The following is a 19,185-nucleotide window of genomic DNA, read 5'->3' as shown; positions in this document are numbered from 1 at the left end:
TTCTATCTTTTTGCAACTTCCCTTGAGCAGGTGCCAGTGACAGGGTTTTTTTTTTTTTTTTTTTAACTCTATTCCTTTGGCATATGGGATAGGACTCTGTTTTCCTTTTTTCTCACATCTTGACTGTTTCTTCTTCACTGGCCTTCAACTACATCTTTCATGCAGAGATTTCTAGCCTTCTTTCTTCTCTTTACGTATTTCCCCTTTACATTTTTATGTTCTCATTGGTTCAAATACTAAACATACGCTTATGTCATAAGTGTTAGTCACTTAGCCATGTCTGACTCTTTGCAACCCCACGGACTGTTGCCCGCCAGTCTCCTCTGTCCATGGGCTTCTCCAGGCGAGAATACTGGAGTGGGTTTCTGTTCCCTTCTCCAAGGGATCTATCTTCCTGACCCAAGGATGCAACCCGGGTCTCTTGCATTGCACGCAAACTCTTTACGGTCTGAGTCACCGGGGAAGTCCAAATATCCGCTTATGACCCTCAATTATTTTGCTTCCAATGCAGACATTTTTTTCCCCCTACCTCCAGGTTCAAAGGTTTCCTGAAAGCAATTAGCCTGGAGGTTCCCCCATGCGATTAAAGAGGAGGAGCGAAGTGGAGGGGCTGTGAAGGTCTCATTTGATTTGTATATTCATTCATATTTCCTTATAATCATTATATCGACTGCTTCTATGGAGTTTCAAATCTAGAGTGGCAAGCAAGCAGACAGTGACGCACGGGGAGCGTTAACTAAAGGTTTAGCTCGGCACGATGACCTCGTGTGAACATTATTAAGTCCTCAGCCACAGGGGCATATTGTGCAAACACAGAACCCTGCTTAGTTCCTCAAACAGATTTAAAGAACATTTTTTTGAAGTGTATTAGTTTTGCCGAACATTAAAAAAGATATCGAAGGCAAATCACTGAAGGAGTAAAGTTGGGCACAGATGAGAGATTCGAACTGAATGCTGCACTGCAGCAGGTCATGAAGAGAATAAGGTACTGATTAGGGAGTGAGTAGAGAATGAAGTGAACTGAACTGAACTGAGAGAATGAAGCACCCATGTAGAAAAAAATGAAAAACCAGGGATGGCATACATTAAAAAAAAGAAGAAGAAGAAGAAGAAAGAAAACAACCCAGCTTTTGTTAAGTCATGGTAAAACACACCTCAAGCCAGGCCGGCTCCAGCGGCTCCACCAGGGTGTCCCCACAGTCCCAGCGCGCCGCGCGCCGCCCAGCTCGCTCCGCCCAGTTCCCCGGCTGCCCTTAGTCCGAGCCGCGTGCACGTGCGCAACGGATCCCGCCCCCTTCGCTCCCTCGGCCAATGAGAAATGGTGTCGTAATTCGCCAGAGCTTGGTATCGTGTCGCGTGACCACGTCTCCCCGCCCCCTCACCCAGCCGCCTCCAGGTTCTGAGAAGATGGCGAAGGTGTCAGAGCTGTACGATGTCACTTGGGAAGGTAACTGCGGGCGGGGTGGCCGCGGAGAGACCGAAATCCGCAGGAAGCGGTTCGGGAGTACCTGCTGTCCTCGGAGACCTGGATTCTCCGATCTCTCTTCGGCTCTGGTCCGGCCGAGCTGAGGTGATAGCTGAGGTAGTTGGCTGAGGTGGAGGTGGTTTGACTGGAGTCTGCGGTTGTCCTCACCGCTTGGGTCGGTAGACTGACTGACCAACCGGCCTACCACCGCGCCCATCCAGCGGCCAGGGGCAGCTTCCTCTGTAAGACAACCGGGATCTGCGGCTGTCACACTTTTCTAGTGGCTGCTGGGCGGCGCGAAGGAGGCGGGATAGCTGCCCGCTGAAGCGTCTTTGCCGCCGAGAAATCCAGGGCCTGTAAAGGTCTTTCAAATACTCTGTAAAGGGTACAACTCTGTGTAGTAAAGTGTGTGGAAAACCCGTAAACATATCTGATTTTTTCCCCTGCCAGTTTACATTCCCTTCTCTCTTCAAAACTGGGTTTCTGATTTCCCCCCTTTTAAAATGATCCCCTGTCCCACTAACCTCGAGACGAATTTACACACACGACCCAACTTGCTTCTTATTCCCTGCCAGTAATTCCTTTTCTGAAGGTGAAATAAGTTCTCGTTTAATGAGGTGGAGTTTGTCTTAGAATTTGGAAGCAGTCAAACTTTGAACCAATTCTGAAACAGATTTTCCCTTCTTAAAATCCTGAGTGGGAGGCGTGCATGCTTAAGAAAAGAACCTTGAGTTTCTCTAAGGCATGGAATTTGTGTAATTGAAATTTATATATCCAGCGTTTCACAGTAGACTCAGTAGCTTGTTTGTTCGGATATTTAAATGATGTTATTTATTTAAAATATTTTTATTAAAAAACGCCTGATAACGCGTGGACTGAGAGTTGTATTGGTTGTTCAGTGTCGAGTAAATCTCTCCAATATTGAAAGTTGCAAACAATAATGTGAAAAGGCAAAATTCCTTTGTCCTGGAACTAATTTAGTGATTTATTATTGATTTTGTGGCCTCTAGCATACTGTGAACCACCGTGTTTCTACCTGTACTGGGCAATCTATTATATTAAAGTATAAAGTTCTTAGTGCTAGATCTTGATGATACTAAATTAAGTAACACACAGTCCCTACCTTTAGGGAGCTCATAATCTGATGGAGAAAGATAGACTTGTAAAAACGTAGTTTTAAAAGGCTTGTGTGAGGATTTATTCTTTCAATAGCTATGTGACTATTTTTTAAATGCTTTTGAAAAATGTTTCAAATAGTTAATGGTTTTTTTGAAAGTGCTATTTTGAAGGTATGTTCAACATAAATTTCTTAAATGATAATATCATGTGTAGACACATAGGAAACGAGTAGATGCAGTCGAGGTGATTTAACTGAGTAGCTTAGACCTTACGTTCTGGACATTCTAAAGATGAGTGACATACTTACTTAGATGAGTAAATTATTACTTCACAGGTTTGTTGAGCAAAAGGGAAAAAGTATGTTGAGGTGCTTTTAAACTATTAAATAACATTAAAAAAAAAAATGATCTGGCTCCTGCATGTGTCTCCATCTTTATCTTAAGCTACTCACCCGGTTCCGGTTCCCTGGTAGCTTGGATGGTAAAGTGTCTGCCTACAATGCGGGAGACCGGCTTCGATCCCTGGGTCAGGAAGATCCCCTGGCGAAGGAAATGGCAACCCACTCCAGTATTTATACCTAGAAAATCCCATGGACCTAGGAGCCTGGTGGGCTACAGTCCATGGGGTCGCAAAGAGTCAGACACGACTGAACGACTTCACTTCTCTTCTCTTCACTCTCTTTGATCTGGCCATGCTGGCGTTTGTTGAATTCCCTACATGCCATGCTCCTCTTGTCTTAGGACTGCTGCTGCTGCCAAGTCGCTTCAGTCCTATCAGATGCTGTGCGACCCCATAGACGGCGTCCGATGGAAGTATTCTTGCCTCCTTGTTCTAGTCTTATACTCTACCTATTATACTCTATCATTTCTTAGAATTCCTCTCAGAAGACATTCATTCTTCAGAGAGCCTTCCCGACCCCACCCCCCCCCCATACCCTCCCATTCCTATCCCCACTCCAAAGTTTAAAAGAAAAAGACAACAAAAGCTGCAAAATTTACCCTTGGTCTTTTAACTATGTATCCTCATACTATTGAAATACTTACCCAATTGTGTTACATTGAAAAATTTTGTCTCTCTTAGAATGAAGAGAGGGCTCAGGCCTTTCTTGTTCTAGAGGGTGACATACTGGAGGAACTCAGTAATCTGTTGACTAAATGAATTATTAGTAGGATTAAAAATGAACATTAAGGACTTCCCTGGTGGTCCAGTAGCCAAGACTCTGTGATCCCAATGCCATGGATCCAGATTTGATCTCTGGTCAGGGAACTATTGATGTGCCTCATCTAAGGGTGAGCATGCTGCATCTAAAGATTCCACAAGCCATGACCAAAAGAAAGAAAACAAAAAGCCCCAAAGATCCTGCATACACAACTTAAAAAAAAGAAGATTCTGCATGATGCAACTAACCTGGTGTGGCTAAATTATATATATACACATATATAAGAATGTTAGCAAATCATCACAAAGAAAAACTATAAGTCATTTTTTTGGTGTTGGAATGATTTTTTTAGTATCATAGACAACTGACTTAACAGTATACTGTTTGCTCATTTGTAATTAATGAGTAGAATTAAAATTGTATTTTAGGACACTTGTAGGAAAAGAATATTATAGATTTTTCTTTCAGAGACTTAGGGTAACAAAAGGGTGATGGGAGGACCCTCAGGGATAGTTTTTTGGTTTCAATTTTTTGCAGGAGGGAGTGTCAGTTGACCTGTGTCTTTTAAGAATTCCATTGAATACCATCATTAATTTAAGTAATGGAAATTGTTAGTTCAAAGACTAGTGTGATTCTTGTAATAGGAAAATTTATCACATATTTATAAAAGACATATACTAAAACTCTCTTAGTCTTTATTGGGCTCTGTAAAAAAGTAGGTATATAGTTTATTTATTCAGCCAGTTGAAACTTACTGATGTTTATTATTAAATATATGAGGAATTTGAGGTGGGAAAGACAGTTGAAGGAGGGTATAGTCAAGTCAGGTCTCTTGAGAATAGGGTATTTGGGCAGAGTATGCCTAGGATGTCTAGCAAAAAGTCTGGCCTATAATTGGCATTGAATGAGTATTGGAAAAAATATTTACTGAAAATGAGGGGAGATTTTAGTTGTATATTCTCACTGTCTCTACTTCTCTTTATTCAGTCAAACAACCACAAATTGGTTTCAGTACTCTATTAGTTCAGTAAAATTTCTAGAGAGATCTAATGCCCAGTCTAATGTATCTGTTTTGTACATCTATATTACATTTGTCTTTGCAGATCATTCCCTCTGAAAAATTCCTTTGTTGGTTTCTTAATAGCCTTCAGTTCAGTTCAGTCGCTCAGTTGTGTCTGACTCTTTGCAACCCCATGAATCGCAGCACGCCAGGCCTCCCTGTCCATCACCAACTCCTGGAGTTCACTCAGACTCACGTCCATCGAGTCCGTGATGCCATCCAGCAATCTCATCCTCTGTCATGCCCTTCTCCTCCTGCCCCCAATCCCTCCCAGCATCAGAGTCTTTTCCAATGAGTCAGCTCTTCGCATGAGGTAGCCAGAGTACTGGAGTTTCAGTTTTAGCATCGTTCCTTCCAAAGAAATTCCAGGGCTGATCTCCTTCAGAATGGACTGGTTGGATCTCCTTACAGTCCAAGGGACTCTCAAGAGTCTTCTCCAACACCACAGTTCAAAAGCATCAATTCTTTGGCGCTCAGCCTTCTTCACAGTCCAACTCTCACAACCATACATGACTACTGTAAAAACCATAGCCTTGACTAGACAGACCTTAGTCGGCAAAGTAATGTCTCTGCTTTTGAATGTGCTATCTAGGTTGGTCATGACTTTTCTTCCAAGGAGTAAGTGTCTTTTAATTTCATGGCTGCAATCACCATCTGCAGTGATTTTGGAGCCCCCAAAAATTAAGTCTTGACACTGTTTCCCCATCTATTTCCCATGAAGTGATGGGACCGGATGCCATGATCTTCGTTTTCTGAATGTTGAGCTTTAAGCCAACTTTTTCCACTCTCCTCTTTCACTTTCATCAAGAGGCTTTTTAGTTTTCTTCACTTTCTGCCATAAGGGTGGTGTCATCTGCATGTCTGAGGTTATTGGTTTTTCTCCCGGCAATCTTGATTCCAGCTTATGTTTCTTCCAGTCCAGCGTTTCTCATGATGTACTCTGTATAGAAGTTAAATAAGCAGGGTGACAATATACAGCCTTGATGTACTCCTTTTCCTATTTGGAACCAGTCTGTTGTTCCATGTCCAGTTCTAACTGTTGCTTCCTGACCATACAGATTTCTCAAGAGGCAGGTCAGGTGATCTGGTATTCCCGTCTCTCTTAGAATCTTCCACAGTTTCTTGTGATCCACACAGTCAAAGTCTTTGGCATAGTCAATAAAGCAGAAATAGATGTTTTTTCTGGAACTCTCTTGCTTTTTCCATGATCCAGCGGATGTTGGCAATTTATTCTCTGGTTCCTCTGCCTTTCCCGAAACCAACTTGAACATCAGGAAGTTCACGGTTCACGTATTGCTAAAGCCTGGCTTGGAGAATTTTGAGCATTACTTTACTAGCGTGTGAGATGAGTGCAATTGTGTGGTAGTTTGACCATTCTTTGGCATTGCCTTTCTTTTGGATTGGAATGAAAACTGACCTTTTCCAGTCCTGTGGCCAGTGCTGAGTTTTCCAAATTTGCTGGCATATTGAGTGCAGCATTAGACTCTCTTATTATTTTTTAGAACTTTGCTGCCTTCTCTACATCCGTTTGCTCCTTAATTTTTGGTGTCCTCAGTGGTCCTTTCCTTAGCCCTCTTCTTAATCTGTTATTGGTGGTGATTAATCTTGAGTTCAATAGAATCCTGACTGATGCAGACATAGATGTTATGTGGTCTGTGAAGTCCTGAAGTTATATGCAAAATTGAATGTGTGTGTGTGTGTTTTCTTTTCTTTTTCTTTTTTTTAAATGTATTTGTTTTTAATTGAAGGATTGGTTTCTTCCAAATATCAATGTGAAACAGCCATAGGTTTACCCATGGCCCCTCCCACTTGAACATCCCTAAGTGTGTTTTTAAACATGTACATATTTCTGGGAAAAGTTGGTTCAGAAGTTTCATCAGCTTCAAAGAGCTTGAAAAAGATTTCATGTCTTCTGTGGGTAATCATCCATACCTAGCTCTAATTACTGTATTAGTCTATATGCTAAATGACATATTAGACATATATTTGAGTACTCTGCACTTTTCCCATTATGCAGCATTCTTAACTTGTAACAAAAGCAATAGAATACAAAGGTTAAACTAAACAGAATAGATCAAATATGGAGTCAGGTTTGTTCTTCCCTATTTTACCCTGCCCTCTCAATTTTTCCTCTTCTGGTGACTGAAGCTTCGGGTGGTTTTTTTTTTTATTTTTTATTTTTTTTTAGGGTCTCTAGGAGAAGTCTTTGACAGAGAAACATGTTCCCCACCCCTGTAATGGGTTATATAAATGAAGAATTAACCTGAGCTCCTTTTTGCAATGTCCTGTAGAAACTGCTTTCCTTTCCTTTGCCCTCTCCCCCTAATCTAGGTGTGTTGGGCAATTTCCCAGTCCCTTACTTAGCACATTAGATACTCTTTATCTGTCTACCATGGTTCTTGCTCTTTGCTATAGACTTCATCTAACAACCTCTCCTTAATTCTTAGGGCTTGTTTCACTTATTACAGATGTCTTCTTTAACCTCCTTGCCAGGTGGAATTAATCTTCCCCTCACCTTGCCTTCTTAGTGCTCTGAGCATAACCACTGTCTTACCTTTTATCACATTATTTTGTGGTTGTTTACAATTTGTTTGTTAACTTGTTGACTTCTTAGGCACATGGGTTGATTCTTTTTTCACTGTGTTTCTAGAATGTTATAGAAATAAGGTATTAATATATTTTTGAATGACTAAGTAGAAGTCATGGAGGACATGACAATAGGTGAAAGGGGAATGATTTAAGTCATGGATTTCCCATTTATATACTTTGATTATGAATAAGTAGGAATGGAAAGTTGAATACTATTGGTAAGTGAGAAATTTGACAAAAAAGGAGATGGGACCAGTTTTTCCCATTTAGTCTCTAGTTTATGGAAAGAAATTGTACAGTGTCTTAAAGGACATTGCAGGGTACAGGCAAGGAGTGTAGTTTTGTGAAACAGATCTGTAAAACACTAAATAAATTTATATTCCCAAGGCTCTTCCTGTTTTAAAGTAGTCTGCCAGGTTAACAAAGAATGTGAACTTCAGATGGTAGTTATGGTATAGGGGCTCGCATTGGTTTCTGAAGTGGGAGCAGTCTTAAGAGACTGAACCCTTAAATGTGGGGTATGAATAACTTACTTTTTTGTTTGCTTGCTCAATTCCTCTTCAGTCTTTAAGATTCAGTTTAACTTACTTCCTGTTCAAAATGAGTCAAGCTCATTTGTAGGTTTTCAGTAGAAGGAATTCAGTTGAGTTCAGTTCAGTTCAGTCACTCAGTCATGTCCAACTCTTTGCGACCCCATGGACTTCAGCACTCCAGGCTTCCCTGTGCATCACCAACTCCTGGAGCTTACTCAAACTCATGTCCATTGTGTCAGTGATGCCATCCAACCATCTCATCTTCTGTCGTCCCCATTTCCTCCTACCTTCAATCTTTCGCAGCATCAGGGTCTTTCCAAATAAGTGGGTTCTTCACATCAGGTGGCCAAAGTATTGGAGTTTTAGCTTCAGCATCAGTCCTTCCAATGAATATCAGTTCAGTTCAGTTCAGTCACTCAGTCGTGTCAGACTCTTTGCGACCCCATGAATCGCAGCACGCCAGGCCTCCCCGTCCATCACCAACTCCCGGAGTTCACTCAGAGTCGCATCCATCGAGTCAGTGATGCCATCCAACCATCTCATCCTTGTTCGTCCCCTTCTCCTGCCCCCAATCCCTCCCAGCATCAAAGTCTTCTCCAATGAGTCAACTCTTCTCATGAGGTGGCCAAAGTACTAGAGTTTCAACTTTAGCATTATTCCTTCCAAAGAAATCCCCGTGTTGATCTGCTTTAGAATGGACTGGTTGAATCTCCTTGCAGTCCAAGGGACTCTCAAGAGTCTTCTCCAACACCACAGTTCAAAAGCATCAATTCTTTGGCGCTCAGCCTTCTTCACAGTCCAACTCTCACATCCATACATGACTACTGGAAAAACCATAGCCTTGACTAGATGGATCTTAGTCAGCAAAGTAATGTCTCTGCTTTTGAATATGCTATCTAGGTTGATCATAACTTTTTTTCCAAGGAGTAAGCATCTTTTAATTTCATGGCTGCAGTCACTGTCTGCAGTGATTTTGGAGCCCCAAAAAATAAAGTCTGACACTGTTTCCACTCTTTCCCTATCTATTTCCCATGGAGTGATGGGACCAGATGCCATGATCTTCGTTTTCTGAATGTTGAGCTTTAAGCCAACTTTTTCACTCTACTCTCTCACTTTCATCAAGAGGCTTTTGAATTCCTCTTCACTTTCTGCCATAAGAGTGGTGTCATCTGCATATCTGACCTCAATCAAATCCCTTATGATTATACAGTAGAAGTGAGAAATAGATTTAAGGGCCTAGAGCTGATAGATAGAGTGCCTGATGAGCTATGGAATGAAGTTCATGACATTGTACAGGAGACAGGGATCAAGACCATCCCCATGGAAAAGAAATGCAAAAAAGCAAAATGGCTGTCTGGGGAAGCCTTACAAATAGCTGTGAAAAGAAGAGAAGTGAAAAGCCAAGGAGAAAAGGAAAGATATAAGCATCTGAATGCAGAGTTTCAAAGAATAGCAAGGAGAGATAAGAAAGCCTTCTTCAGCAATCAATGCAAAGAAATAGAGGAAAAGAACAGAATGGGAAAGACTAGAGATCTCTTCAAGAAAATTAGAGATACCAAGGGAACATTTCATGCAAAGATGGGCTCGATAAAGGACAGAAATGGTATGGACCTAACAGAAGCAGAAGATATTAAGAAGAGATGGCAAGAATACACAGAAGAACTGTACAAAAAGGATCTTCATGACCCAGATAATCACAATGGTGTGATCACTCATCTAGAGCCAGACATCCTGGAATGTGAAGTCAAGTGGGCCTTAGAAAGCATCACTATGAACAAAGCTAGTGGAGGTGATGGAATTCCAGTTGAGCTATTTCAAATCCTGAAAGATGATGCTGTGAAAGTGTTGCACTCAATATACCAATGAATATACAGGACTGATTTACGTTAGGGTGAACGGCTTGGGTCTCCTTGCAGTCTAAGGGGCTCTCAAGAGTCTTCTCCAACACCACAGTTCAAAAGCATCAATTCTTCGGTGCTTAGCTTTCTTCACAGTCCAACTCTCACATCCATACATGACTACTGGAAAAACCATAGCTTTGACTAGAGGGACCTTTGTTGGCAAAGTAATGTCTCCGCTTGTTAATTCATGGTTTTCTAAAACCTTTTTTTTTGTACATTCAGGTAGGGTCTATTATCATCTTATGATTATTTTTGTTTTCTTTTGTAGACTTTGAACTGTAGAGACCAATTCATATAAAGATAGTACATATAAAAGTAGTGAAAATCCCATGTGCTTCTCTTTTATTCTGTAGAAGAATAGCATATTGTTATTGATAATTTAACTCATGTATTCAGTAACATTCAATAACAACTTAAATCAGCTATTTAAATCTATACAACATATGTGTCAGTAGAAGGAAGAAGGTAACTTTATATGAATATGTAAGATTTTTCAGAGGTAAGAGTAGAAGCATGCATGTAACTGGTGAATTGGACACTTCATTCTACCTTAACTATATAAAAAAGGGATCTTTTTTCTGGATTAGGTACACTCCCACCCCCAGTTATTATTTCTGCTTTTATCAAAATGCTGTTCTTTGAAATTCCAGAGTTCCCTATTATAACATGCAAAGTTGTTCTGTCAACTTTCATTGTTTGCTAGTGCCTTTGACCTTACTTTACATTACTCATTTTATTCTTTATATATAAGCAAAAATTTCCTTTGTCCTATTTTTTCTGTGTTGATTTCCTTATATAATTGTGTATTTTTGTATGTTATATGGACTGTTGTAGTAATGTTTTTAAGGGAGTTTTGTGATGAATGTTCCTTCAGTGCTGATAGCCCAATATAATACCCTGATTATGAAAATTTTGTATTCTTGAGTCAGTGGAGTACTTTGAATATTTTGAGAGTTCAGTGTGTAATATTATTCAGTTTTCTGAAAAAATAATCCTTAGCTTTTATCAAATTCTGAACATTGTAACCTCAAAAAACCATGATCCATAGTTGCCTAAAGGGACAGAAGATCTTTGTAGCCATTTGATGCCATACAGTAAAGATAGCTGTAATATCAGTTGCATTTTCAGTCTTCTAAAGGATCTGTTGCTCTTGTTAAATTGATTTTCCACTTTATGAAATTTGAGACAACACAGATTTTACACTAATGTGAGTGTATTTTCTTTACACAAGATGAAAGTTGATTTCATCTTGTCAATTTGTTTGACATTAATCAAATATTTGTATATATAATTGCAAGCTTATTTTTTTCAGAAATGCGAGATAAAATGAGAAAATGGAGAGAAGAAAACTCACGAAATAGTGAGCAAATTGTGGAAGTTGGAGAGGAATTAATTAGTGAATATGCTTCTAAGCTTGGAGATGATAGTAAGTTTTTAAATCTGTTATGTTCATGCTCAGCACATGTTTCATTTACAGTTTAGTTTTTTTTTTTTAAATCCAGTTTTTTTCTGCTCTTAGTATCAATCCATGATTTATTAATGTTTAAAATACTTCTCAGGAAGTCTGAATGATAACTTTTATTTTTAGAGGGACTTATAATTATTGGTAGTAGTGAAGCTATCAAGTAGGCTTTTTTGTTTTAAAGCTCACAAGGCTGTAGTCCTGGGCAGATCAAAAATGTATTTCATAATGAATCTTTTAAAACAGGAAAGGTATTAAATAATTGACATTTTTTTAACCTGGTTAAATATTAAAATATTATGCATTGCTAAAAATTTCAGGATGCTTTTTCCTTAATTCCAGATGTAATATAATAAATTACTTTTCAGTTGTAAAAATGTTCTTTAAAATATCGGAAGCATGAAGAATTCATTATCTAATTTCTGTTGTGAGATTTTTATATTAAATTCAGTTTTTTCCTGTTTGTGTATTTAGTTTGGATCATATATGAACAGGTGATGATTGCAGCCCTCGACTATGGTCGAGATGACTTGGCATTGGTGGGTATATTTTATTTTATATTTAATTTCCTTCATAAATTATGTGTCAGCAGTACGTGGCTTTAGTGAATGCTTTCTGTAGCTGTTTTTTAGTGTCTTGAGATGGTAGGACTGGTTAGGTACTTTGGGACACATTATATTTTTATATCTTTTTAGCAATCCTGAAAAGTATTTAGTATCCCAGTTTCACTGAAGAGGTTAAGAAAAATAATAATAGCTATATTTTTGAGCACTCATATGCTAGGCACTATTCTAAATGCTTTACATCATTTTTATTTTTATTTTACATGCTTTATTTGATCTATATAATTATTTCTTAATTTGACTTGTTTGATAGTATCACTATATTTATTGTATAAATCAGGAAGCAGTGGTTTCTGTTTTGTAATCCTGACCTCTTAAGTTCTCCTTCATGCTGCTTCCTCATAAGCCAAGAAGAAATACAAAAAAACAATACCAGAGAGTAGAAATACCTGGAGAACATATACAAGTCTAATTGGGATTGTCCTTTTCAATGTAATTTATGTTAGCAGTATGTTTAATTCTGGTGGAGTTGCCCATGATAAAAAATATTCCACAATATTTTAAAGGTTTTGTATTACCTTTAAAACCTATGAGACATAGTCTTTTGAATACCAAAGAGGTGGCAGCTTATTTTTTGCAGGAGATTTTGAAATTTTTTTTTGAATAGCAAAATGCCATTTGATAAAGTAGGAGATCAAGTGAGTAGATAACTTTTTTTGTAACAGTATTTTTTTAATGGTTCAGAATTTCAGCACAGTTAGCTTGACTGAACAAGTACTGTGAGTTTTGCATGATATCAAACTAATTGAACATCATTTTCAGTTTTAATTAACTTGAATATTTTTCTTATTATAGAATTTACAGACACAGACTTTGAAGCTATACTGCCAAATCATATTAAAACTTATTTTCTTATGATTAGTAATCTGTTCATTAGTTAAATGCATTTTTAATCACATGCTTTGGGGCACTAGAAAGGATTATTTTTATCATCCTTAACATTTCTAAGACTCTTACAATCCCTCATGCTCAATAAATATTTGATTATTTATTTAGTTGAGTTGATGGGTCCATTATGAATATCTACCAAAAGAAGATTGGTACTCCATTGTCATTGTGTCTGTATTTTATGGCCTTAAATTAGGACAAGTATTCTGACAAGGTGATTGATTAATATATGATTTGAACAAGGCAAAATTAAAGTGTTAATAGTATTTGATCGAGACTTCAGTGTACTGCCAAAGAACTTAATTTTTATCTAGAGACTGATTATGCAGTAGTTAGGAAGAAAAGGCTGGGAAACTGTTGTAGTTAGTTAAGATGGGCTTGATTCATTATGGAAGCAGTTTTTAAGGAGGAGTTGATATGATAGTATTCAAAGAGTTATTAGTGGACCCCAAAATCTTATTTCCTTAGTTAAGAGTTTGACTCGTTTCTGAGAACTCATTGTTGTCCTCACTGTAAATTCACAATTCTTTCACTCCATTTTTCATTACTGATTAATTTCACTTATGTCATTAGATCTCAGTAATTAAATTATTTAAGAAGATATACTGAAGACTATGAAAGGCATTTCTTGTAGATCATTTAGTATATGTAGTGTAATTGCTGATCTTCAAGTCTTTTTATAATTTTTTTTCTTTTTTAGTTTTGTCTTCAGGAGTTGAGAAGACAGTTCCCTGGAAGTCACAGAGTCAAGAGACTAACGGGCATGAGATTTGAAGCCATGGAGAGGTAACTGAATCTTGCAAATAGTGTGATCCTGTTTTCAAATGGCAAACATGGGGTCTTGAATGTAGGTCCTCCTGCACCAGTGGCAGCATCATTAATTATGCAAGATCTTTTGTTACTCAGCTTCCGAACGGTGTCAGAGTACTTATTAGCATCAATCCTCCAAGTTATTACTCTTAGATAGAATTTGACATATGAGTGGAATCTATTTATCATCTTTGGCCTCGTGGAATGGGATCATGCTTTGGAGTAAGAACTGGCTTCATATCCTATTTCTAAGGATTTATTATCTATTGACCTGGAAAGTTATTTAACTTCTTTAAGTTTTTTCAGTCTTATTCCTCTATAAAACAAGAATATTACCAGCTTGTCAGGGTTGTTTTGAGAATTAGTAATGATATATGTATAGTACCCTCACAGGCACTCAAAATATAAAAGCTATTATATATATATATTTTTTTTAACTGAGATATAATTGATATAGGGACTAAGACTAAGGGGAAAATATGCTCAGTCATGTTCAAATCTGGAGTGGGTTGCCCTCCTCTGGGGGATCTTCCCAACCCAGGGATGGAACACAGGTCTTCCGCATTGCAGGCAGATTCTTTACCTGCTGAGTCACCAAGGAAGCCCATAATTGATGTATAACATTATATTAGTTTCAGGTGTATAGCATACTTATTTGATAAATGTGTATGTATGTTGTGAAATGATTACCATAATAAGTTGAACATCTATCATCATAGTTATAAATTTTTATTTTCTTATAAGAATGTTTAAGATTTACTCTGTTAGCAACTTTCAATTACACAACACAGTATTGTTAGCTATAATAAACCATGTTGTATTATGTCCTGGACTTAATTTATTTTATAACTGGAAGTTTGTACCTTTTGACCACCTTCACCCATTTCTCCCACTCCCCATCCCCTTCTCTGACAACCACTAATCTGTTCTATGTATCTATGAGTTCATGTTCTCTTTGATTCCACATGTAGGTGAGATCACACAGTATTTATCTTTCTTGGTCTGACTTACTACACTTAGCATAACACCCTTAAGGTTCATCCAGGTTGTCATAAATGGCAGAATTTCTTTCCTTTTTATGGCTAATATCTTCCCTGGTGGCTCAGACGGTAAAGTGTCTGCCTACAATGCAGGAGACCTGGGTTCAATCCCTGAGTCAGGAAGATCTCCTGGAGAAGGAAATGGCAACCCACTCCAGTATTCTTGCCCGGAAAATCCCATGGACAGAGGAGCCTGGTGGACTACAGTCCATGGGATCACAAAGAATCAGACACGACTGAGCGACTTCACTTTCACTTTATGGCTAATATTACATTGTATTAATATATACAGTTAATCTTTGAACAGCATGAGTTTGAATCGTGTGGGTCCACTTAACACATAAATTTTTTTTTATAGTAAATATTACAGTGCTGCATAGTCTGTAGTTGTTGAATCTGTATGTAGACTCTTAAGGACCAAGTATATGGAGGGCTTATTCTAAGTTATATATATATGGAATTTCAACTTGATGTAGGTTTGGTTTTTAAACCTATGTTTAAGTTATGTATTATTTATGGAATTTCAACTGTGATGTAGGCTTTCCTGATCTCTGCATTGTTCAAGGGTCAAACTTCTTTATCTATTTATCTGTTGATAAACACTTCCGTTATTTCCATGCCTGCTGCTGCTGCTGCTAAGTCACTTCTGTCATGTCCGACTCTGTGCGACCCCATAGACGGCAGCCCACCAGGCTCCCCCGTCCCTGGGATTCTCCAGGCAAGAACACTGGAGTGGGTTGCCATTTCCTTCTCCAATGCATGAAAGTGAAAAGTGAAAGTGAAGTCTAGGCTAGTGTAAATAATGCTGCAGTGAACATGGGGCTTCAGATATCTTTTCAAGTTAATGATTTTATTTCCTTTGAGTGAATACCCTAAATTGAAATTGACTTTATGAAATGGTAGTTCTGTGTTAATTTTTTGAGGAACCTTTATACTGTTTTCCATAGTGACTGTGTCAATTTACATTCCGTCTACAGTCCAGTTCCCTTTTTTCCACATCCTTGCCAAGACTTGGTGTGTTTTGTCTTTTTGGTAATAGTCATTTTAACAGGTATGAGATGCTATCACATTGTGCTTTTAATTTTCATTTCCCTGATTACTAATGTTGAGCACCTTTTCATGTATTTGTGTGTCTTCTTTAGGAAAAAGTATATTCAGTTCCTTTGCTCCTTTTTACTTAGATTGCTTTTTAAATTTTTGTTGTTGAATTATATAAGTTGTTATAATATTTTGGCTATTAACCTCTTATTAGATATGATTTGCAAATGTTTTCTCCCATTCCATAGGTTGCCTTTTTATTGTGTCAATGTTTTCCTTTGCTGTGCAGAAACTTTTTAGTTTGATGTAGTCCCACTTGCTTATTTTTGCTTTTGTTGACTTTGCTTTTTGTGTAAAATTCAAAAAATCACCAATACTGATGTCAGGGAGCTTACCACTTGTGTTTTCTTCTGGGGGTTTATGGTTTTGGATCTTCTGTTCAGCTCTTTAATCTAGTTTGAGTTTTTCTATGTAGTATAAAGACAGAGGTCCAGTTTCACTCAGCTGTCTAGTTTTCCAACATCATTTATTGAAGGGAGTGTTTTTTTCCTATTGTATATTCTTAGCTCCTTTGTTGTAAACTAATTGACCATATATGTGTGGGCTCTCTGTTCTGTCCCATTGATCTATGTGTCTTTTTTTATGTCAGTGCCATATTGTTTTGATTACTATAGTTTTGTAATATAGTCTGAAATCAGAGAGTTTGATCCCTTCATCTTTGTTTTTCTTGCTCATGATTGCTTTGGCTATTTGAGATCTTTTGTGATTCTATACAAATTTTAGGATTGTTTTGTTCTGTTTCTTTGAAATGCCATTGGAATTTTAAGAATTGCGTAGAATCTATAGATTTCTTTGGGTACTGTGGATATTTTAACAAAATTAATTCTTCCAGTTCTTGAGCATGAGATATCATCTCATTTATTTGTGTCTCAATTATTTGTATCAGTTTCTTTCATTAGTATCTTAAATTTGCAATATATAGGGCTTTCAACTCTGATTAAATTATTTCTAGGCATTTTGTTCTTTTTTATGCAGTTACAAATGGGATTGTTTTCTTAATTTCTCTTTCCGATAAAATTCTTATTAGTGTATTGAAACACAGATTTTTGTATATTGATTTTGTATCCTGCAGCTTCACTGAATTTGTTAGTTGTAACAGCTTTTGATGGCATAAGCGTTGATTGTCTTCACCTGTCTGGCAGTTTTGGCTGCAGTGGCTTTCCCTGTAAGTTTAATTGTCTGATGGATCTAAGAGTAGTTGGTTCAGTATGTTTAGCTTTTTCTTGTGAGAATAGGAGTGATGATTTCCAGTCTTTATGTGCCAGACCAGGAACGAGAAATCTGAGTATCTTTTCATGCAGTTGTTGGACATTTATATATGTTCTTTGGAGAAACGTTTGTTCACATTTTCTGTTTTTAAATTGGATTAATTTATGTCTTTTTATTATTTAGTTGTATGAGTTCTTTATACATAGTGTAGATACAGGTCTTTTATCACATATATTTGATTTGCAAAAATTTTCTTGCATTACATGGCTTGTCTTTCACTTGTTCAGTGATGTCCTTTGATTACAAAATGTTTTGATTTTTTAAAAATTAAGTTCATTTTTTCTTTTGTTGCTTATCATTTTGGTGTTATGTCTAGAAACCATTGCCTAATTCAAGGTCACAAAAATTACACCTATTCTAAGTGTTTTATAGTTTGGATTTTTACACTGTGATCATTGACACATTTTGAGTTAATATTTTTTATGATATGGAAGCAGGTGTTCAACTTTATTCTTTCTTTTGTAGATATCTGGTTGTCCTAGCACCAGAAAAAACTACATTCCCCATTGAATTGCCTTGGGCGATTAAATCAGTTGAATGTTAATTATGTGATGGTTTATTTCTGGGCTTTGTGTTCTGTTCCATCAATATATATGTTTATTATATACCACACTGTATTGAATCCAATAATGACATTGTAGCTTTGTAGTAGTTCTAAAATTGGGAAGTATGTCCTTCAACTTTGTCCTTTTTTTTTTTTTAAAGATCATTTTGTCTGTTCTGAGTCTCTTAAGTTTTTATATTCATTTTATAGTCAGATTGTTGTGTCTTACCTTTGTAACTTGGTGCTTTAGGTGAGACAGGGTTTACTTGTACTGCACTTGTACTTTTTTTCTTGCAAGATTTATTAATACAGTTTTTCTTAACCTTTTTATTCCTTGGCTTTTGGCTGATCTGTTTTATCTATGTGTATTCTACTATCTTTGGATCTTCTAAGCAAAGGGCATGGATAAATAAAGTAGTATTACAGGTGAGCTGAAAATAATTTTGAATCAGAGCAGAATGGAAGAAATCTGCAAAGGACTGCTCCTGAATCAGTATTCTATTCTATTACCACTTTTTTTTTTAACTTCAAATAGTATGAATTCCTAGAGCATTCTTGAAATATATAAATAACAAAACACATCCCAGAGTCTAAAATGAATGATTTTTCAGGTTGTCTTTTTAACACATTTTAATAGTGATTATTTCTCTACCTTCTTTCCAATCATACAAAAAATTAATATGGTAGCAATAATTTAGTCTTAAGTATTAACTCAAGTTTCTAGCAAACTTTAGTTTCTTTAAGTCTTTATACTTTAATTGAAACTCATATCATTTTACCTAGTAAGATTTTACTATTTTTCTGGAAAGAGTGGTTGTTTATGTGTTTTTATAGGACCTTTAATCATTTTCATACATGATTGTGTGAATTAGAATTTTCTGTGACATTTAAAAAGTATGTAGTTGCCTAGCTTTCACTCTACTGACATAAATCTGAAATCAATCAAGGGTGTAATGCAGGACAGTAGACAGGTAGATTTGAGAATGTTGTTGACTCAAGGTAAATTTTTATGGACCTTTAATGTATTAGCCAGGATTCTCTAGAGAAACAGAACCAATGAGGTGTGTGTGTGTGTCTGCGTGCATGAGTGTGCATAATTGAGATTTACTGTGAGGCAGATATAGAGGCTGAGAAGTCCCAAGATGTGCTGTCTGTGACCTGGAGACCCAGGAAAGCTGGTACTCTAATTCAGTCTGAGACCAGGTCTGAAGGCCTGAGAGCCAGGAGAGCTGATGGTGTAAATTTCAATTTGAAGTCTGAAGGCAGGAGAAGGTGAGATGAAATGTCCCTGCTCTAGCAGTATGAGGCAGTAAAAGGAGATGAATTCCTCCTTGTTCTTCCCTTCTTCTGTTTAGGCCCTCAAGGGATTGTATGGTGCCCACCACATTGGGGAAGGTAGTCTGTTTTACTGAGTACATGGATTCAAATACTAATCTTATCTGGAAACACCTTCAGACATACCCAGAAATAATATTTGATCTTGGTACCCCATGACTGACACAGAAAATTAATCATCACACCCAGTTTTTACATAAATTATATTTTTAAAATTACAACTTAAATATGTTCAAATATAAAACTATTAATGCCTTATGTATATAATTTTCAAACTGTAAAGAAATGTA

At 37.3% G+C, this 19,185-nt stretch overlaps 1 protein-coding gene across 1 annotated transcript in view; it reads left to right on the top strand.

Annotated features, from left to right (window-relative positions):
• Window positions 1–1,399: 1,399 nt before the first annotated feature.
• Window positions 1,400–19,185, top strand: part of EMC2 (ER membrane protein complex subunit 2) — a 56,326-nt gene continuing 38,540 nt past the window's right edge. Inside the window, exons 1-4 of the mRNA XM_068983674.1 lie at window positions 1,400–1,447; window positions 11,139–11,252; window positions 11,763–11,827; window positions 13,500–13,585. Of these exons, the coding sequence (XP_068839775.1) occupies window positions 1,408–1,447; window positions 11,139–11,252; window positions 11,763–11,827; window positions 13,500–13,585 (305 nt within the window). The 5' untranslated portion in view covers window positions 1,400–1,407. The remainder of the gene's footprint in view (window positions 1,448–11,138; window positions 11,253–11,762; window positions 11,828–13,499; window positions 13,586–19,185) is intronic.

Source organism: Capricornis sumatraensis, chromosome 11 (genome assembly GCF_032405125.1).
Source record: "Capricornis sumatraensis isolate serow.1 chromosome 11, serow.2, whole genome shotgun sequence".
In the NCBI taxonomy this organism is placed as follows: domain Eukaryota; kingdom Metazoa; phylum Chordata; class Mammalia; order Artiodactyla; family Bovidae; genus Capricornis; species Capricornis sumatraensis.
Note: the sequence above shows the minus strand (reverse complement) of the source record. Positions and strands in the feature narration are given on the sequence as shown.